The sequence below is a fragment of the Thamnophis sirtalis genome, unplaced genomic scaffold (genome assembly GCF_051295495.1).
Source record: "Thamnophis sirtalis isolate CommonGarterSnake01/CBP01778 unplaced genomic scaffold, rThaSir2_p1.2 scaffold_7, whole genome shotgun sequence".
In the NCBI taxonomy this organism is placed as follows: Eukaryota; Metazoa; Chordata; class Lepidosauria; order Squamata; family Natricidae; genus Thamnophis; species Thamnophis sirtalis.
In genome coordinates this window covers 1,080,805-1,103,638 of record NW_028261387.1, presented here as the reverse complement: position 1 = coordinate 1,103,638, position 22,834 = coordinate 1,080,805, and the positions used below count along the sequence as shown (strand labels likewise).

The following is a 22,834-nucleotide window of genomic DNA, read 5'->3' as shown; positions in this document are numbered from 1 at the left end:
CAACATTGAGGCCCTAATAAAACTTGCATCCATCCACTAACCACCCAATGCCAGCTCTACCAACATTATGAGCACAGTGTCTGGGGGGCGGGGTGAAAGTCAGACACATGGACCCATCATGGGCACAGTGCCAGGGGGGAGGAGAAGACAGATCTTCACAGTGCCTGGGGGGGGGAGCCAGATGTTCACTGCTTCCCCAAAGGCCTCTGTATTGCCAGGGGTGAAGGCAACTCTACTTCACTCTGGGAATCCAGAGTATTCCCATTTGCCAGGCCTAGTAGGATGGGCAGAAACCATCAATGGTTGCTGCCATCTATTGTTCACCTGAATCTTACCTCCCAGATCTGATCACCCTTTTGCAACAACTGCACAACAGAATAAAGAAGCTCTCTGTCTCTCTCTCTCACTAGAGCTCAGCCCCACGCTAAAAACAGAAAAAAAAAATTCCAAGAACCAAAACAGGATGTGGTAGGAGCTAGTGACAAAAGGCAAGAGAGACAAGTTAAGTAGAAACGCTGTTGTGAAAGATAAAATGAAAATGCAAAAATTCCACCAATTCTCTAGTTGACACATTAGGTGAAAACTCTGGCATTCGCTTCTCCGCCTAACACACCTAAATTTGCTTTAGAAAGATTCTGAGTTAAAAACAAAAGCATGGCGGACCCACCAACTCTCACACCTACAACCTCACATGCACGCTGGCATTTACACAACCATTCTCTGGTTTTACAACCTTCTAAGTCTGCTGTTTTTAAATCGAGCTCACTTTAAAGTGTGCTAATATGGAGAAGGATTGAATTCTACATAAAAGGAAATAAGTGACAACAGTCATTTCAAGAATTTGGGTTATTTCACTAGAAACAGAAACATTCTGTCAGATGCTTGCAATAAGATCTTCTGAATTTCTTTGGTAGTGTATTATTTTTGATTGTTTATTATGTTTGTATAAGTTGTAAAATAGCATACCCTAGCCATGGTAGTTGGAGTATTTTTTGACGTTTTACAGATTTTATCTCACTGCGTTTCCATGATAACTGAAGTTTTGTAAAATCCACTCAAAGCAGTAAAATTAACAATTTGTGTTCTGAGTAGAGTATTATGATTTATTTTATACTTTTAATAAAACAAGGTGCTAGTTATATGATGTTGGGCAGCTCAGGAAACTATTTTTTCCCTTAACCTTGAATATTTGCATTTTGATATTTAACAGGAAATGAGGGTTTTACATTTGAATTACAAAAAAATATTTTCTTTAATTAACATTTATCTCCATGGGAGAAATAGCTGGTACTTATAGCCCCTTGCCTCAACGCTATATCACTGGGAAACGGCCCTATAACATTTTTTTTCTTAGAATTTGACTTAGTAATTGGGAAAAAAAACCTTACAGGATGTGGGACCCCTCATGTGCCAGAGTTGCAGAAGGAGGAGGTTAGAAGTAGTAGTTATGTGGTAGAAGTTAGAGGTTAGCTAGTAGTAATAAGAATTACACAGCCTCTGTTATAAGGAATAGAAAGCAGAGGCAGATTATGAAGATCCAGAGGCTTTCTTTAAAAGGAAATTTGAACTCGTCACCTTGCCCTATTAACTTTGGTTACACCTTCTTTTTTTTCTTTTAGGTGGGGTAGTATATTATGCAAATCTAGTCAAGTTTGGTTAATTTTTGATAAAATGTAATTTGTGTGTATCAAAAAAAAAAGAGGTGTAAATCCAAAGTAAGCCTTGCGTTCGATTGCAACTAAAGAACGCCTACGCAGTTTAGGAAATAAAAAAAATGTTTGTTCTCTTTTAGTCTCTGGGTTAATTCCACATTTTGAAAAATTAGTTAAACTGAAGGAAATGGTTGGGAGAACAGCAAATGTAGATATCCAAGATCAGTGGTTTTTAGGAACAAATTACTTCTTATTTCCACTGAAAAGTGCCATTTGCACTTTTCCTTATCCAGGAAGAGACCCCAAATTTTACTCAGTAGTTTAGGCATATCCTAACTCCATTCTTTACTTAATAGTGCACATCATCCATCTCCTGTGTCATTTTTCCATCTTGTCTTTCACAGCTACAGGGGTTTTCAATCTGCTTGCCAAGAGCTAAAGAATAAAAAAAAAGATGATATCCATCCTTTTATCTTTGCAAAGGTTTCTACGTTTTGCTAATAAAATAAGTAGCTGCTGGTTTTCTAGCTTACTATTTCACTACCAATGGACCAGCTACAAAACTGTTCATGTATAAATCTTAGTTGTTGTTGTTGGTTTTATACTTTTCTCCAAAAAGTGTTAAATAATGAAGCTCTCTTTACTGGTTTGTCAGGCCAACAACAGATTAATCATCCAGTTTCTATGACTATGACTATAACAACAGTCAGTTTGTTGCTAATTGGGAAATCTATTTCTTTGGGCAATGACAGAATTCACCCAGATCCTGATTGCATAAAGTCAGGAAAGAAAGCAATTCCGGTTTGCCACCAGCTGAAATGCTTATTTGATTACTTGGCCATGTAAACAGAGCATAATGTGGGGGGAAGGGATACTCTATGTTTGTGTGTGTCTGTGTGCGCGTGCACGCATAGGAAGGCAAATGGTACGAATGGCAAAGTGATGGTGCATCTGTTCCTTAGCTCATTGCCAGTTTCAGCAATAATGAAATAGTTCCAGGCTTGGCAACCAGTTCTAACAGGGGACATTTTTTTAGAATTGAACAAAGGACAGGGAAAACAACAGCCTATTAACTCCTAAGAAGCCAGATAAATGGTTTTTTTTAAATAATCTTCTTCTTCTTTGACCAATGGAACAGAAGTTGCCTTCGGATGTTGTGGGAGCTTCGTCACTTGAGACTTTCAAGAAGATATTGGACTGCCATTTGTCAGAAATGGTGTAGAGTCTCCCGCTTGAGCAGGGGGTTGGACTAGATTACCTATAAGGTCCCTTCCAACTCTGTTAATCTGTTAGTTGGAATAGTACTGTGCCACTGGTCTTCCTTCCTGTGTTCTACCCTTAAGTGATAGGGAAGGGAGTGAAAATGCAGGGTAGCTTGAGCAGAACGGAGTCTGTTACTTGGCCTTTGCAATCCTCTTCAGAAGATCGTAATCTCTGAAGGGGAAGAAAACACCTGGCAGAATGCTGCACTCAGACACCACAATGGTTCAAGACCCATTTCTACCTGGGATGGAGCAGCTGGGCTGCAAAAGGATGTCGCAGAGCATCGCTTGTCTTTCATGCATTCTGAATAGGAAGCGGTTAAAAAGTTGTTTTTCTGTAGGTGCCTTCTGGGTGTAGGAGAGAGTCTCTGCAATTGTGAGAAGTCAGTCTTTAGGACAGAGAGCCGTACCGATAAACTGGATGGAAGGGAGAATCCATAGAGCAGGAGTAAGGGTGGGAGTGGGGAGTGGGGGGGATAGAGCCTTGGCTGGCTGCTAGGTTTATATCTGGAAAGTCAGCCCATTTGTTGGTAGACCAACAAAAACAGATCATTCCAATTCACTTTTCTTTTGCCGCTTTGCATTTTTGGTTCCCAGAGTAAATGTCGGGAAAAGCCTATGCAGCTAAGCTATGTCCGTTTGGCCTAGTGGTTAAGGCTAGAAACCAGGGGACTGTGAATTCTAGTCCTGCCTTAGATATGAAAGCCATCTGGCTGATTCTGGGCCAGTCACTCTCTCTCTCTCTCAGCCCCATCTAGGTCACCGAGTTATTGTTTGGGAGAAAATAGGAGAAAGAAGGCATATTAGGTATGTTTGCTGCCTTGAGTTACTTATAAAGTAATAAAGGTTTAAAAAATCTAATAAATAAAAGCAATTTTAGCATTTTAGATGTCCTACACTCTCCCTTTCACTGTAGGTAGGTAGGTAGGTAGGTAGGTAGGAAGGAAGGAAGGAAGGAAGGAAGGAAGGAAGGAAGGAAGGAAGGAAGGAAGGAAGGAAGGTTCAATTAGATAAACATAGATAAAATATATCTTATTGTGTTCTCTCACACATCTTGCGAACCACAAGAGCAAGGTGAAGTTGCCATTTCTTGACCTAAAAGTTCACACTGACACATTCCACTCCAAAAGGTGAAACATAAAGAAGCTGTAAAAAAAAGAAATCTGTCTGCAAACGTTTTTCATATTCTAATTTATTTCATTATCCGAACATTCTGAAATGCTCCCATCAGTCAGGGTAAGCAACATGTAGCTCCCTAACTCCTATTTTGCTCAGCTGATAAAGGAGGAGAACCTTGTGGCTTAGTGGCTAACACAACTGCTTAATATGTAATACAGCACAGGTTCAAATCCCAGTAAGGGTATGGCTAGCTGATGAGAGCTAAATAGCTTGAAATAGATCTATACTAGTCTCCCTTCAGCACAAATGCAATATATATACACACATACATACATACATACACACACACATACACACATACACACACACACACATACACACACATACATACACACACATACATACATAGAAGTGATTTTAAAAAAAATACAAACAATACAAAAGACTGAAATGGAAACCATGTCCTCACATGATCCATATATCCTGGCTTTTAATCCTAGTAATAGTAATCACCGTGGAGATCTTGATCTGCCTGAGTGCTTGTGCCTGCAATGTGAAACAAAGAAGTGGTGATATAATAGCAATGACCGATATGCCTGTATTAATGGCAAGAAAAGATCTGCAATGCAAGCAAGTATTAAGGGGGAAAATTCAAGTGTTTTCTGAGATTTGCTTTACTCAAATCACGTGGCTACCTTGATATTTTTCATCTAAACATTGCATAAATATTACAGTCAAACAGAGCTAGCAAAGGTTTTCTGTTGATGGTTGCCTATAAACCACGTGGAAGAGGGTAGCTGTGGGGGGGGGGGTGGAGAAACTCCCTCAAACCAGTAGATCCACTTCTTCGCACCGGCTTTTTGTTTCCTTCCATGGTTTTAATCTGGCTTTAGCCTGCAAAGAGACAGGGCAAAGTTTATGGTTTGATTATTGACACAACAGGAGAAGCGTTGAATAAATAAATGGTGCCTTGCCATAAAGCCTTCTTCCTCCTTCGCAATTGCCATAGGCGTTCTCTGAACTCAAAGAGGCAAAATGACCAGCCAGTCTCAGGGAATACAGCAGCTTCTCCAGGCAGAAAAACGGGCCAAAGACAAGCTTGAAGAAGCCAAAAAAAGTAAGTTGTACCCTAGGCTGAAACTCTGTTCAATCTCCAGAAAACTTCTGTCATGTGTAACTACAGGTAAATCACAGAGGCATCAACAAGGAAATGTCATAATATATTGAAATGTTATTGTAGTTTGATTTCCCCCTCTCCCCCCATTGTGTTAATTTTTAAAACTACCTCCAATATCTTTTTCTCAACATTTTAATAATTTGGTGTCTAGTTTCAGAACTGAATTAATGTGAGTCAATAGTCATCCTTCTATTTCTTTATAGGGAATTATTCTACAACCTACATTCTGTTCTGGTCCTCTAATCAGAATTGTGTCTTGCACTTTTTGGGTCTATAATAGGGAGGCTGAACTAACATATGTGGCATTGGTGTGTGTGTGTGTGTGTGTGTGTGTGTGTGTGTGTGTGAGAGAGAGAGAGAGAGAGAGAGAGAGAGGGAGGGAGGGAGGGAGGGAGGGAGGGAGGGAGGGAGGGAGGGAGGGAGAGAGAGAGATTAGAATCAGTTTTTCCCAACTATGCCATTATAATATTCTATGCTTTAATGTTGGCTGCATCTCAGAACTAGAGGAACTATTGTCCTCTGTCTATTGGTTCACTACATTTCCTATCAGCCTCAGCCAAAAGGGCCAGTGGTTAGTAACACTAATTCTTGAAGGTCTTCTATGTAAGGTAGCCTTTTTTTGAATTTCCAACATTATTTATCACTTTCCAACCCACCTACTAATATTTTGTTAGTCTAATTCAGTGTTTCCCAACCTTGGTGACTTTAAGTCCTGTGGACTTCAACTCCCAGAATTCCCCAGCCAGCTCTGCTGGCTGGGGGATTCTGGGAGTTGAAGTCCACAGGACTTAAAGTCACCAAGGTTGGGAAACACTGGTCTAATTACACTCTTTAGGTTTTGCTGAAAATTACACAGTACAGAAAACCACATGCATTTTTATTCTGCATCAGCTTCTATAAATTATTATTCATCCTTACACAAGATTTCATGTCTTGTTTACTAAGATCTCTTTCTCGTTATTATATTGCGCCCCATCAACAGCTCAGCATTTCCTACCAGGACTTTTTAAACATTTATGTCAATTAAATTGATTTCATTTCCATGAAATTGGGTTTTGCTATTGCTTCTTTCAGAATCTTTCATTCATTTCCTTAAGCTTCTACAAAGAAGTATTTTGAGGAATTCCAGCTTTATGAAACCCTGATAATGTGCTCTGCCTTTATTATATGTTCTAATGGGCTGTTGTGGATATAATTATCTTTAATACAGACAGTTTCACATAGTAGGGAAGGTGGTGGCCTAGCAATCCGAACACTGAATTCTAGTCCTTCCTTGTCATGAAAGCCAGTTGAGTGATTTTGGGCCAGTTTCTCTTTTTACACCGTCCTGAGTTGTATAAAATAAAGATGGAATGTAAATGTTTTAAGAAAAGAAATAATATTTTGGACTATACATTTATCTGAATTTGCACACACACACACACATACACACACAAATCCAAAGAAAAATCTATAAATAGTGGACTCTGCAATATGGACTTTGAATTAAAAGATACTTTTCAAGCTATGTTTCGTGACAAAGTGTTCAAAAGTTGGGTTCGCAAATCTCCGTTCTGTAGATGTTTTGTACTGCAATGGTGACACTGTGTGTCTTGTGGAGATGCACAGATGATGTGATTTTTTTCCCCTCAGGAATTCACTTCAGAGAGCTTTCTCCAACAGAAGCCTTTTCTATCTACTACAGGCCCAGAAAGGGTCCCAGGAGAAACGTAACGTGATATGACAGATTTGCTGTATTCTTTGAATTTGGGGGATTGTATTGCTTGGTAGAGCAACTTCAGAATACAGTAAAGCCCTCTAGGAAAGCTTTGCCTTAATAGTTCATAGAATCATAGAATCATATAATATCCTGAAGGGATCTTGGACATCTTCTAGTTCAACCCCCTGCCCAAGGCAGAAGTTCTTATATTATTTATTAAGAATCCTTTTAAAAATCTCTGATTGATACAAAATCTAGCCAGAAGGAACTTTTCATTCATTCCTAATTACCATAATAGATGATATCAATCTTCTGTTGGTTACCCAGGAGCTACCAGCCCATTACTGTACAACTGCATAATGTGTGAATTTGCAGGTTGCTACTGAAATCCTGATTCCGAGCATCTTCACACTTGACCAGACTGTCAGGAATTGTAGTTCAGAGATATCTACCACTCATTGTCCACCTGTGTCTTTGGAGGGGAAAGGTGCTTTTCAAAAACAAACAGAATGATTGAGAATAAAGGTTCAGAGGAGACACCCCTAGTGCTAACCTTAATTACAAAACATCTGAGAAGTCTGTGGGAGTTCAGGCAACCAAAAGCAATTCCCACTTCACTCCTGAATAGCTTCCCCTGCTTCCATTACATCCCAGTGAAGGTATCTTCCTATAAAGCCTTTATGTGTCTCACATGGGCCCATAAGCAGCATTAAGGAACACTATGCAAAGTAAGAAAGCTCAAAGCCAATCACCGTCAACGTTAATTATGGTCAAAGACCAACATAACAAGGAACTTAAAAGAATTAAAAATACAAAAATTAAATTATATAAAAACCTTAAAATATTTTTTACATCTGAAAAAAAATCTTTCAACCTCTAAAAAGAGGAATAAAGATGACAAATGAAGATTAAAAATGGCAGACTAAATCTATTTCATACAAATAATGCAATGGATCTAATACAACGCATGATATAATAACAGTCTAGCTACACATTAAGACAAATGGGAAGACAATCTCATGAGCCCTGAGAAAAGAGAATCAGCGGTGGTTCCTAACATTTTTTTAGGAAACAAAATAGCAGTTTTAGACAGTACTTCAAGCTGCAGTGATATTTTTCCCGGGTTCATTTTTCCAGAAAGAGTAGCTGAATTGGCTAAAGATTAGTAGCGGGCATGCTTTTGCCAATCGTTTTGTCAATTAAATTGGTTTCATTTCCATGAATTGAAGTTGTATTATTGCTCTTCCAGCAACAATAATAGCACTTATATGCTACTTCATAGTGCTTTACAGCACTCTCTAAGTTAGGGGTGTCAAACTCAAGACTCAAGGATGAGGTCGGATCCGGCGCGTGGGGCCGTCCTGGAAAATGTAGGGGGCTGTCCGGGTCTATCCATGTGACTTTGGCCTGGTCTATCCAATGCAAAAAGGAAACTTGCCAGCAGTTTGGGGAATGGTGTCAAGCTGGCCATGCCCACCCAGTCAGCCACACCCAGTGAGTGATGTCAAGCTGGCCACACCCATCCAGTCAGCCATGCCTGCCCACCCCCACCCCAAGGTCAACCACACCCCTGATGTGGCCTGTTGTGGTTTATGGAGTCAGCATAATGGTCCCAACAATGTGGCTCCTCATTTTACCAACCTTGGAATGATGGGAGGTTGTGTCAACCTTGAGATGACCAGGATCAAACTCCTTCTATTTCTTGTAGCTCTTTTATATCCTACATTCTTTTATTCATTTCCTTAAGCTTCTATGAAGATGCATTTAAAGAATTTCATTGTGTTATATCGCTTCCTGTTTGCGCAGGGGTATTGGACCAGAAGACCTCCCGTCCAACTCTATTATTCTGTTGCCTTTGTGAAACTCAAAATCCAAGCAACAGGTGGTTGGTGATATAATTATCTTTAAGACAGACAATTTGGTGTAGTGTTAATGCACCGGACTAGTAACCTGGAGACCATGAATTCTTGGCCCATCTTAAGCACAAAGCCAACAAAGTGACCTTGGGCTAGTAACTCTCTGTCTTGCCAAGAAAACTACAGGGACATGTCCAGGAAGTTTCCAGGAGTCAAAACTGTCTCACATACATGCAAACCTATACCACAGGCCAAAGCTTTCTGCATTTCAGGAAATACCAGTACCAGGACACTCTGTACCAGTTTGAAGAGGCATACCCTGCTTGCTCTTCCACCAGTAAGATTTAGTTGCAATGTGAAACAGGTTTAACTTTCCTGAACTGGAAAATTGCAAACGTGACTCTCACATTCATAGCAATAGGATTGTTTCTTGTCTGTGCTGAAGAAGAAGAAGAAGGAATCCTCCCACCCTGACCTATCCTGCCCCCCACCCCCCAAGGCTTCCAAAGTATATGTATAAAGCTTTCACAGCCTACTGAAAATCAGCATTGTGTGCTGATTTGTTTTGTTTTTCCAGTTTAAGGTTTCTCTCCCTCCCTCTCTCTCTCTCTCTCTCCCTCTCCCTCTCTTCCTCTCTCCCTCTCTCTCTCACACACGCAAACAAAAACTGGTTTATGTTTTGAGTAAGGAAGTTTGCATGTGTGTGTATGTGTGTTCCATCATAACTCTGGAATGCCTTGAACAATTTAAAGTAAACTTGGTACACAGATGACTTACTCTCAGGAAGAAAATACTGTGGGGGTAAGACACACGTAACACTCCTCGGGGTATGTGTCCTGTTAAGATATAGCCTGTTGTGCCTTAAAATGGCTTCTACTGTACTGCCGTAAAATGGCTTCCACTGTACAGTACAGTAAAGTTGCCATGGTAATGGCTTCACAGTACTCCACAAGGGGGTCCCTCTGGTAAGGGGGAAAATCCAACATTAGAAACTATGTTTGGGATGCAAGGTTCAGGGAGGGGAAAAATCTAGAGCCCAGGGGAAGCAGTTTTTACCCTCCCAGAGGCTCGAGGAAAACCTCTGGAGCCTGGGGAAGATGAACGCACGCCCCCCCCCCCCCACTGCCATGGTGCAGGAGGCTGATTAGGCCATGCCCAACATCGCCATGCCCACCCAGCAACCTGGCAGAGAACCCATTGCTGAAATTTTTGAACCCCATCCCTAACAACAGGCCATTTGATGTTAGTAGATACCTCCTTTGATGTACATTTGGCTTCTATACGATTTTGTTTCCAAGGTTCTTTTTATTTCTTTTCAGAGAAACTGTAATTCTACAAAGAAGTTTATAACATAATGCTTATTTCCAAGAATGTTTCTAGACCCTGCATAAACCCAGAGGCTTTTGCTGAAAATAACGAGTGATTAGAGCCCACTGCTTTGTTTATTAACCTGCCTACTTATACAGAATCTTTTTTATTATAAACTAGGACAGTTGGATATCATTCTAGAATGGCAAAGTCCCCTTCACCAGTTTGCCTTCTAGAGAACTGGCATTTTTTGACAGGGCATAGTTCCCATGGCAGCCATTTTATGAATAAGGGCTGCCATTTTATAAGAAAACCCACAAATTGTTTTTAAAATTCTAAATTTGCCCACCAAACCAAAAATCACCTAAGTATTATTTTTTTAAGACAAAGAGAATAAGCCTTTAGGGTTCTGAAGGATGCACTTAAAGGATGCTATAGATTTCACCATTCCACAATGTTTCAGTGCTATATTGCAATTTTTTGAAAAGTAAGCTATGCTGATTCCTTATTCTGTTTTATCTTCCATTTCAATGCCATGGCTAGTTTTACTTCTGTTAGCTGCAATAGGGAGTCAAGCAACGTTTTCAGTATGCCAAAAAACCCAAGTCTTTGTCTCCAACTGTTTTGGTTTTCCTTCCTTTTTGCAGTAGTGTGGCATGACAGTTCTTCCTCCACTTTTGTATAAACTTGTTTTTGAAGGCGTTGCTTCTGATTGACATCACACCAGACACAGCACTGAATTGCTTTCTAGGGAGACAGGATCCCCTCAGCAGTGGAACCTCTAATCTAAATTCTGGCAGAAGAGATACGTGTGAATACAGGACACAGAATGGATCTAATTGTGGATTCTGGCTAATTCCCTCATTACAGCACTGAAACCTCATGCATTTGTCACAAAATAGCTGTGTCTGATCAATTCCTATATCCACATCTGGATGTTACCTGGAATGCAAAAGCATGCTTGCGTTATCGCCTCCTCCAGCCTATGAAACTATTCAAGCTGTGGAGTCTGGGCTATTTGCAAAGCACGTTGAAAATTTGAAACTATTGGGTATCATTCCTAATGGTGGGTCTTTACTGTTATATAAGTATAAAATACACAGTATGCTGCCAACGACTCTAAAATCCTGGGCATTCTAGATTCTTAAAGGGTGAGGATTCTGCAATTCTTCAGAAGCTGTGTTTTGTCTTTATGATGTGATTATTGGGGGCAAAATGATGTTTTATAAGTTTTACATACATTAACCGACAAAGCTCAAGAATCGGAGGAGATTATAACTCAAGTAGGGGGCAATCAATGCTTTCAGAATGGTTCTCTTCACCCTTTTATCTAAATTAGACAGAAGTGGAATCTCTGTGTAAGAACATTAATTCTTCTCCTTCTGTCTGCTAGAACCTGTCCAGGCACAGTCACTCCTCTCGTTGTTTCAATACTTTCCTAAATTCGTGTTTTTCCAGTCTTCTTACAATGGGATGTACAACCCCCTTTAGCATCTGAAAGAGGGCTTTCTCTTCTGTGTATTGAAGCCCCATATTTAAGAGAACATCATATGGAGCTGAAAACCTCATAGGATTCACTTTAACATTTCAACCTTAGGTAGAACAATTAATCCAAATAAGTGCATGAATACCTAAGTACCTGAATAAACAGGAATTTGCAAGGCCAAGATATTAAGCGTTATTTTAATACTTAAAAAATCAGTTGAATATCATTATTCTCATATTATCCTTATTATGAAATGAGTCACTAGACTTTGATGTTAGCTTTTCCTTCATGCCTACAAGGTGTTAGTACTCGAAATGTGCTTTAATATTCATCTTTCCATCTAGTCAACAATAGCGAAAGGGAGGCAGAAACTCAATAAATGTAAATATTGCAATTTATCTGCAATAAATCTGAGATGTAACATTAAATCGGTTTGGATTTATCCCGGAGTTTAATAAAATTCAATTGTTGTGAACTGAAGGGTTCCTGTCAGCAAATCAGTAAGGCAAATCTTGGAGAATTATGGCTTTTCTTGACAACAACATCTACAATCTGTTCTCTGACTATTGAAAAAAAAAACTTGATTTAAAGTTCAGGTCATATAAGAAGTTGTCCACATTTCAACAAGCAATGCTCTGTGACTGTCAATGTTTTCCAGTAAGGAAATCTGGAAGCATTTGATTGTTTATGTGAGAGTGAGTAAACACAATATTTCTGATTCTAAAGTCAATACAAAATAATAATAAAACTGTACAACAAAACCAATGTAAATGTTCTCCCCATAGCTAGCACATAGAGAACAGAGGAAGAAGACAATTAAAGCAATTGTTGATCTTAGATTTATCCGTAATCTTCAAAAAGTAGATTCATTAAAATATATACCTTCATTTAGAAGTCCGTGGTTTGATTGAAAAGAGAGAGAGAAAGAGAGGGAGATGCATATTCAAAATGTAAGATTCACACATGCTTATTAATTTCATAGCTGTACATAGCATATGGATATATTCATTCTCATATGGAGACCCTATACTGTACCTGTTGAGATGTCAGGATGGTGTTCTGTCCTCACTTGTAGAACATTGCATGTGATATGCATATGGCCATTTATGTGGATTTTCTTTTTTTATTTTAATATATGCATTAACTTTTGATTGGCAATGAATTAAGAATAGGCTTGTATTGGAATGTGTGCGTGTGACCTTGGGAAATGAGGGGAAGACATGCTGTCTAAGGAACAATCAGACAAGAGACACAGAAGCCCCCAATAGCTTAGCAGTCAAGGAGAGAAACTCAGGAAGGGCCTGTCCTAATTAATCAGATGCTTAAAAGTGGCAGTAGGAAGTGTGTCCTTTCATACTTGTAAGATTCTGTTAATGTAGCCTTACTATAGAGTAGAATTAGCTCATCGTTGTGTTTGCTCATTGTTGTGTTAGCCTGCAGTAGCCTCCAAGGTGGCGCAGTGGTTAAATGCAGCACTGCAGGCTACTGCTAGATCAGCAGTTCAGCGGTTCAAATCTCACCGGCTCAGGGTTGACTCAGCCTTCCATCCTTCCGAGGTGGGTAAAATGAGGACCCAGATTGTTGGGGGCAATATGCTGACTCTCCGTAAACCGCTTAGAGAGGGCTGAAAGGCCTATGAAGCGGTATATAAGTCTACTGCTAAGTCTACTGCTATTGCTGCCTAGTTTACTTGGGAGAGACGATAATTTTTGTGTAGCGTAGGATATCTAAGCAGAGTATTGCTCAAGATAATAAAATGATTTGTCCAATATCATGTTGTATGAATCTATGATTCATATCACAGAGTTTATAGTTTAGTGTGGTGTGTGAACTCAGTAGGGCAACTATACTTAAACCATTCATGGATTTGAAGGTCTGTCTTTTCCTGGTCACATCTACTTGACCCACTAGAGCAAGGAAACAGGGAATGCTATCTCCTCTCTCCTAAGGAGGTCCAACTAGCACGACCAAGAAGGAGGGTCATCTCCATGATGGCTCCCTCCTTGTGAAATATCATTCTCATGAGTTAGCCCCCATTTTGACACTCTTTCTCAAGACTCTGAAGAAGACCTAATTTTGTCAACAGGCCTGGGGACCTCAGAATGGGATTAAGTGGTTATTTGATTGTTGTTCCAGAGGGTGGAGGGTAGTTGCGTTTTAAATTTTTATTTTATTTTGGGCTTTCATCTTAGTAAACTCCAAGAGTGAGTTGGATGGTCGTATAAATTTTCTTAAATGACTGAATGTGACAAGGAAATTGGGTCATTCTATATACGATGCTGGTGGCTCAGTGGCTAGATGCTGAGCCTGTCGATCAAAAGGTCGGCAGTTCAGCGGTTCAAGTCCCTAGGGCTGCATAACAAAGTTACTTATCCCATCTTCTGCCAACCTAGCAGTTCAAAAGCACGTAAAAATGCAGGTAGAAAAATAGGGAACACCTTTGGTGGGAAGGGAACAGCATTCGATGCACCTTCGGCGTTGAGTCATGCCAGTCTCGTGACCACAGAGAGCACTGGCTCTTTGGCTTTGAAATGGTGAGCACCACCCCCTTGAGTTGGGAACAACTAGCAGATATGTGTGACGGGAACCTTTACCTTTATATGCTAGTGACAGAGACATGAGCCCTTGAAATCATTCCGATTCAAAGCGTCCAAAGATTCTAAGAAATTAGGGGAACCTATTTTTTAAAAGACCTCTCTCTCACCCAGAATAAAAAAGAGTAGTGCCTTCCTCCAAATCTCTCCAGTAGAAGCAAACATAATTTATGGCATAATTCCTGACTATACTGCATTCAGACTCTTAACAGATATATGTGTAATTTTAAAAGTTAAGCTATAAGCTTATGCACAGCATCTTGGCAGGAGAAATTTGTCAGTGAGATTTCTTCTACTGTACAGAGAAAGCAGAAGAAAGTTAAGTTTGGGGTTCTTGTCTGGGTTGTGCTGACGGAAAGGGAATAACCAACTAATAAGTGTTCTTGGCCTAAAGAAGAGACTCAGTTTTAATTTTACCTGACCTCCTGCGGTAAATAAATGATATGTACAAAATAATCCAATAAAATGGCATGACTTTTCTTCCAGGAAAAGGAAAGAGACTGAAGCAAGCCAAGGAAGAAGCCATAGCAGAGATAGACCATTATAGGCTCCAGAGAGAAAAAGATTTCAGAAGGCAGCATTCCAAAGTAAGTAAGAACGACAAGGAAAGGTGGTAAGAATACCAAGGGGAGATTAGATCATTGAAATCTCTCTAGTTCAGTGTTTCTCAACCTTGGCCACTTGAAGATGTCCGGACTTCAACTCCCTGAATTCCCCAGCCAGCGAATGCTGGCTGGGGAATTCTGGGAGTTGAAGTCCGGACATCTTCAAGTTGCCAAGGTTGAGAAACACTGCTCTAGTTTGAAGTCCTCCAGAGCAGGGGTGGGTTGCTCCCGGCATTACTGCCGATTCTGTACATGTGCACCTTTACTCATAAACAGGTCTGCCCATGCGCAAAATGCTAATAAATGGGAAAAAATTAAATCTGTGCAATGAAAATTGTTCTGCGCATGCGCAGAACCAAAAATCAAGATGGCGGTGCCATAGGAGAACATGTTCCGGGGCGTGGCAGGCCTACGTCACTGCCAGTTCCAGCAACCCAGGCCACCAAACCACTATCGGTTCAGCTGAACTGGTCTGAACTGGTAGGAACCCACCATTGGTTTCTGACTAGCACGTGGGCTATGCTGGCTAGGGTTGATGGCAGATGAAAATAGCAATAGCAATAGCAGTTAGACTTATATACCGCTTCATAGGGCTTTCAGCCCTCTCTAAGCGGTTTACAGAGTCAGCATATCGCCCCCAACAACAATCCGGGTCCTCATTTTACCCACCTCGGAAGGATGGAAGGCTGAGTCAACCCTGAGCCGGTGAGATTTGAACCGCTGAACTGCAGATAACAGTCAGCTGAAGTAGCCTGCAGTGCTGCATTTAACCACTGCGCCACCTCGGATCTGTATCTGAAATCACAAACTGGGAAAAGCAGGAACAGTACATATTGAGAATTGTGCATACATTTTGTGTAATCTATCAGACCCAAAGAACTAAGAACAACATGCTGAATTACTTCAGAATATTGTTGTTCGCCTATAGGCAGAAATCTTGCCAAACTAAAGTGCTTATTAGCATAACTACAAAATACTCCCTACGAAATGCTAGGGGTGTGTGTGTCCGTTTTCACTCTCTTTCCGCATATCAAAGTTTCCATGATTCTTTGTCTCTTTCTTGTTGAGAAAGAACCTCTTTGTCTTGCAACCCTGGCCTTCATTCCATCACAATTCCGATTCCTGGATCCTACTGTGATTATGTTTCCACAAGAGTAAAATATACGGATTGGCTGTTCATAAAGACAATGTGTGAAATGAACACATTCCTTCATTGAGAAAATAACAAGTCCTAGGTCTAATATGTTCATTCGAGGTAAATAATACAAAATGTAGGTTGTTGTGGCTGTTGTTATTTATCAAAAACATTCCTTAAATCCCAGGAAAGAGGATAATATTAAGATTATTATCCCTATCCTCAGCCTGGCTCCTTGGTTTACTCAAGAAGGGTATAAGAAGGAGAGAAGATAAAACACAAGCAGATTTGCAAGATTCTGTTACTATAATAACATCTATTTCTTCTTGTGGATGCTATTTCCTGAACTGGCCCATCTTACAGAAACCATTCCAGCCAGCCACCTCAACTGATTGAACCAATGAGCTTTTGAAATTAGGTTGCCTATATCAGTGTTTCTCAACCTTGGCAACTTGAAGTCCTGTGGACTTCAACTCCCAGAATTCCCCAGCCAGCTATGCTGGCTGGGGGATTCTGGGAGTTGAAGTCCACAGGGCTTCAAGTTGTCAAGGTTGAGAAACACTGGCCTATATCTCAAAGATCAGTGTGATCCCTGGCTGGGGATTAAGTTCGTAAGAACCCACTGTTTTTATGCACTAAAGAAATAAACGAATAGAAAGTCTAATCTTACATCTGTTATCATTCATATTCATCATTCCGGAATGTCTCTTCTGAAAAAAATAAAGAATGATGAAAGGGTTTTGCCCACATATTTGGCAGCAATCCCCAAGTCTTATACTCAGAATTCTGTAAGGTTAAAATATTTAAATTTGTGTGAAAAGGAAGCAGGAAACTAGAAGGAAGGAGTCACAGTTTGGAATGTATGCATCTGTTTATAACATCACCTTGCTAAATTGTTCAATTGATGTAGAAATATCATTTAATTAAATGGTAGGTCAATGTTGTTTCCACCACAATCTGTCAAATATTTAGTTAATTAAAAACAAATAATCGCAAAAAACCCCAACCCTGAGCCTACTGCTCAGGCAAATGCATGCTTCGTATGGAATGCTGCATTTACATACTTTTTCCATCTCTGCACCAGTAATGGTTATCTTGATAGGTAACAATGTGATTGTATTGATTACAATAAAATATTGCACACAATAAGTATATTCACCCGATGAACTGATCATCTTTACTTTTCCTCAATTCCCACAGTGAAATACCAGAAAAAAATAAATCAAATTCTTTTTTCCAACCATGTGAGGCCTAGGGAGAAATTTGTATTGTATTTATTTGTATTTATTATATTTATATGCCGCCCTTTTCCCCCGAAGGGGACTCAGGGCGGCTCACAACTCAAATCAGGGAAGAGGGGTACAGACAAAAAATAAAAATTATGTATAGTTTTTTTAAAACTATGTAGATATTTGATTGTTTTATGACTTCAGAAGGTCAAAGTGGGATACTTGGCACTTCCTGTTATTATTGTTTGCTCACAATAACAATTTTGTGAGGTAAATAGATCTGAGTATCTATGGCTGAAGATAGATCTGAACCTGAATATCTCTGGTCCTACCCACAATCTAAACTATTACACCACACTGTCCCTCAGAGATCTAAAACTAGACCTAAACACTCTAGTAATCAAGGCAGGGTAATTGAGACCTAATATTCCTTCCTATTTTCCCCACAACAACCTGTGACGTGGGTTGGGGTGAGAGAGAATGGCTGGTCCAAAGCTACCAGCTGACTTTCATGCCTATTGCCTCACAGTCTAAAATTTCCAACACTTCAACCCCATGAGGGCGAACCTATGGCACAGCTGCCACAAGGGGCACGCAGAACCATTTGTCAGGGTACGCGAGGCGTTGCCCTGTCAGCTGGCCAGCATGCATGCACCCGCTGGCCAGCTGACTTCGGCCTTCAGCCATTTTTCTCCCTCTGGAATGCAAAAAACCAGCCCTATGGGCAAACCAGAAGTTTAGGAACATACTTTAGCCCTCTGGAGCTTTCAGGAGCCAACTCTCATGGCCTTCCATAAAGCTATTAAAACCTGGCTTTTCCGGCAGGCCTGGGGCTGTTGACCTCTTGATTGAGGTCCAGCCCCCCTTTGATTGGGTGCATGTTGTGTTTTCTTCTTAATCTTGTTGTATTTTATTGTTTTAATCCTTTTTTTAAATTTTTCATTTCTGTAAGCCACCCGGAGTCCTCCGGGATTGGGCAGCCTATAAATTCAATAAGTGAAATGAAATGAAATCAAGAGGGTTCCCTGAAGGCTCCGGAGGGCAAAAAACGACTCTACTGAAGGTCCCTGAAGGTTCTGGAGCAATAAAACTGGCCCTAAACCCGACCTTCCTGAACTTCCGGTTTGCCTGTAGCACTGGTTTTTCATGCTCCAGAGGCTTCAGGGAAGCTCCTGAAGCCTCCAGAGGGCCTCGGCGGGGGGGGGTAGACTGTTTTCACCCTCCCCAGGCTCCTATAAAACCTCTGGAGCCTGGGGAGGGCAAGAAAAGCATGCCAAAAATGGGGAGGAGCACTGGTCGTGCGCGCATGCGTGCTGGTGTCATGCACATAGCATTATGGGTATGGCACGCTCGCACGCAACCCCACTGCACTCCCCCTGTTTTTGGCACGCTAGCCAAAAAAAGTTCGCCATCACTGCCTTAACCACTACATCAAACTCTCTCTGGACTTCAAACTAGATAAAATTACAGCAACTGAGAGTTGGCTGAAGGTTTAGGTTTAGGTTTAGGTTTATTAGCATTTGTAGGCCGCCCTTTTCCCTGAGGGGACTCAGGGCGGCTCACACAAAACCGGGAAGGGGGAATACAAACATTAAGATGACAATATATAGTAAAATAATAGACAACATACATTCATCATTCGGGCGGGGTAACTCTTCACATTCGGGTGAAGAGGTCCAGGCTTGGTGAAGCGTAACCAAACTCAAATCTCCAATAAACATGAAGATTGGTACCTGCCTTAGTAGATTCATCCTTTCGTGTGATCCCATTAACATTTACACTAGTATTATTTAGGATTATCAGAATTCGTATTATTTACCGTAGTTACAGTGGCAATGACTGTACTGTTGATATGCCCCGAAAGACCAAGTCAGGATTGCATTTGCCATGGAAAAGATCTGCCTGCATCATAGTTCAGAATCAACCATGATCCGATGGCACATCATTAATTATTTAAAACTATGGATTTGATTTACATAATTAGGTATGGATATGGAACATGTAGATTTCTTTATTTACATATTTTTGAAAAGGATCCGTAACCTGCACTCATAAAAAAGAATCACACATAATCCTACACATTCATGTTTCCAAATCTAGAATAAGATTAAAACAGAGTTTTATTATTTCATTGCCTAGCATGGAAGAACTGTGAATGGTTTGTTTCCATAGAACCAATATTATATTTGAAAGGCATTTTAATAGACTCAAACTTGGCCAAATTACATTACAAGCAGAATATGTTTTCAAAACAAGAGATTTCTTTAAAAAAAATAAGTGTTTTGGAACAGCAAAATTAATTGTGTAATGATAATAAACCCTTCTGTGTAGAACACTTAACTCAAAATTTGGGAACATCATCATCAAGCAAGCGTGTGTGTGTGTGTTTGTGTGCGCACGCGCATGCACACACACACAGACACACAGACACACAGACACACAGACACACAGACACACAGACACACACACACACACACACACACACACACTGGTTCAGACCCCTGTCCATATTTGATGTGCACCTCTAATTTATATAACTATTTTTGAAAAAAAATGAAACATCATTACAACAGGATTGATTTTCATACCATTGCCTTTTATTCATCTCCGTGAAATCTAATAGTAATCCCCCAACACCTCCCATTATTTATTTTTCAAGCTATAATGTGAAACTATATGCCACTAAAATATGCCTGATGATTTAATTACATCTACATTTTTAAGTAGTGAAGCTAATTATTTGCACTAATGTGTGAATTAGGATGAATACTTTTCAGCATTTTTCAAAATTTATAATTTGATCCTTTTCTGTAAAAAAAAAAAAAAAGACAGACCAAACATATCTTTTTGAGTTAAAGTACATATAAAACTGTGCCAGATTTTAGGGCTTAAGTTATTCCAATGAGTGGGAAATAGCCATATTTTACTAACCAATGCTGATGAAGTAATGAAGTCGTAAATTGTTTCCTAGTTGAAGGAAGAGACTGTATATGAGTAAACCCAATTGTAATTACTTAAGTATGCAAAATGCAAGATAGAATCATGTTGCTGAATTAACCACTGATGGGCAAAACTCGTATGCCTTCTAGATGGAGTAGGACACTGGAACATTAGTTACATAATTTGGGTGTTTACCAAATGTTTACATTCAAAAGTTCCCTAAATTGCTTAATCCCATTGCTTTGATAATTATTGCCAGAAACATTATTAAACTAGCAGAAGAAAATGTTCGTAACTCAGGGATGAAACATGGAATCCTTGGTCACCTCTGAGCTTGTTGCAGATGTTTCATTACCTAATTAGATAACTTGTGCTAGAAGAGTTTGTTCTCTTTTTATATACTAACACAGTGGCCCTTTTGGGTGCCAGGGACTGGTTCCATGGAGAGCACTTTTTCCATGGACTGGAGAAGCATGGTTTCGTGGGATACCTACATCTTGCACATGCACCCAGGGGCCTTCACTCAACTTCATGGCCTGGTTCCTGGTGGGCCGGAGACTGGTGCCAGTCCACAGCCTGAGGGTGGAGAGCTTGCCCTGTCAGTATTGTTGGTCAGGGGTATCAAACTGGTAACCCCCACGCCAGATGCAACACACACAGGCCATTCCCAAACTAGCTTCATGAAGGGGAAAATGTCACAATATGTAATGTGACGGCAACGTGACACTGTGAGTAGGACACCTGTGTTCTTGGTGGTTCCTTGACTAGTAATCCTGAAACCAATTTAGCTTGTGATGCTAACTTGGTAATTTAACAATTGGTAATTTAGCCCATGAACTATCTTTGTAGACAGTCTTAGGACATCTTCACTCTCTCCTATGTTTTGCTTCTTTCCTGGACAGGAAATGATAGCAATAGCAATAGCAATAGCAGTTAGACTTATATACCGCTTCACAGAGCTTTCAGCCCTCTCTAAGCGGTTTACAGAGTCAGCATATTGCCCCCAACAACAATCCGGGTCCTCATTTCACCCACCTCGGAAGGATGGAAGGCTGAGTCAACCCTGAGCCGGTGAGATTTGAACCGCCGAACTGCAGAACTGCAGTCAGCTGAAGTAGCCTGCAGTACTGCATTTAACCACTGCGCCACCTTGGCTCTTGATGATGGCCTTTGGGCAGCTTCAGATAGACAGATACACACATTCGCAACACAAACCTCTCTATTCCATAAACTTGGAATCCTGACACCCCACAAGAGGCAAGATGGGAAGAGAGGTAACTAGTCAAGAAAGGAGTTTTTGAATAACAGTGTCCTGCTGTTAAAAGAGTGTACAAATCACAAACAGAGAAGAACATGAGTTGTTTTGAAACTCGCATAGACGTTTCTGCTTACCTTACATATTACGTCTTGTTTTGTCTTTTCAGATAATGGGCTCTCAAGATAATCTCTCAACAAAAATAGATGAAGAAACTGCAGCAAAGATCCAGGACCTCAGTAATAATTATCACAAGAACAGAGAGAATATGCTTGGTCGTCTATTAGGCGAAGTGTATAACATCAATCCTGATATCCATCCAAATTATGCATATACGCTTTAAATCCCTACGGAAACATTTTAAAAGAAGCAGAGCTCGCAAGAATGAAGATGGCAGATTGGAAACCATCACTATATATTAGCTTCTTGCCAATTATATTTTTATCACCAGCACAGAATCGAACAGAATCCATTTGGATTTTCTGTTTCCAACAGCCAAATTGTTAGACATAATTTTGCTACAGGTTTTTCTTTAATTATTATTGCTTTCTGCATTCCAGCTGGATATATATAATATAATCTCAAAGCTGAAGCACATTCTTGAGCCTAATATTTGTAATTTGGCCAGCTTTTATAGGCAACTCTCTGGCAACGTAGATTTTTTCCCCCCGGTTGTGTAGCAAAGATTCTATCCCTTAAATATGGGCAAAAGCAGAAAAAATAATGTCTTGACATCAGCAGCTTTTAAGTGGGTGTCTTTTTTCCTTCTGATGTTCTCTGCTGCTTGGAAAGTATTTTGTCATATGGCTTGTTGTAGGAAATCTGTTTGTCTCAATATGTGGAGTTTTAAAATAGCTAAGCATACAATAAATAGTGTATATTATTAGACTTAACATTAACCATGTGTCTCTACGGTGGCAGATATGGGGAAACTGCAGCTATACTTAATAGGATGCCTTTACATATCAGACATACAGCAATTGGCCCAAGTTATTGTTGGCATTAGAAGTTCTGTCTGTGAGTTGGTATTTGGCCAAAATAATCTTCTCTGTCATTCGTAGTGTCTAAAACATATTTGCTTGGTTATAGCAGAGGTAGACACCATGCGACTACTCTGAAATAAATAAGAGTCTTGTTCACGGGATAGATTAAAGGTAGACTTCAACTCACAAACAGTGGTAAGCCATTCCATCGCTAAGTCTAACTGGTGGCAGAACTAAAGAGCAGTTCCCCATAATAGACTCTATAGCAGTGTTTCTCAACCTTGGCAACTTGAAGATGTCTGGACTTCAAGTCCCAGAATTCCCCAGCCAGCATTCGCTGGCTGGGGAATTCTGGGACTTAAAGTCCAGACATCTTCAAGTTGCCAAGGTTGAGAAACACTGCTCTATAGGAACAATCTCATAAAGACAATTTCTGCTACTGAAGATCAGTTCATGTGATGATGAAACTTACAGACAGTAGAGTTCTTCGATCTTGCTTATATCTTGCAAAGATTAATTGAGTGGGCTATAATA

At 40.2% G+C, this 22,834-nt stretch overlaps 1 protein-coding gene across 1 annotated transcript; it reads left to right on the top strand.

Moving 5' to 3' along the window:
- The first annotated feature begins 4,966 nt into the window (after positions 1-4,966).
- On the top strand, positions 4,967-22,205 carry ATP6V1G3 (ATPase H+ transporting V1 subunit G3). Its single transcript, XM_087719190.1, has 3 exons — positions 4,967-5,150; positions 14,640-14,740; positions 21,487-22,205. Exons 1-3 carry the CDS (start codon positions 5,069-5,071, stop codon positions 21,658-21,660), a joined length of 357 nt encoding a protein of 118 aa, XP_087575316.1. The 5' UTR covers positions 4,967-5,068; the 3' UTR covers positions 21,661-22,205.
- The last annotated feature ends 629 nt before the right edge of the window (positions 22,206-22,834 follow it).

Bases quoted from the DNA above. Each gene is read 5' to 3' on its own strand.
- ATP6V1G3 (XM_087719190.1), top strand. From the start codon at position 5,069: ATGACCAGCCAGTCTCAGGGAATACAGCAGCTTCTCCAGGCAGAAAAA. The intron at 5,151-14,639 runs GTAAGTTGTACC...CTTTTCTTCCAG, and splicing joins GCTTGAAGAAGCCAAAAAAA to GAAAAGGAAAGAGACTGAAG. The intron at 14,741-21,486 runs GTAAGTAAGAAC...TTGTCTTTTCAG, and splicing joins TCAGAAGGCAGCATTCCAAA to ATAATGGGCTCTCAAGATAA.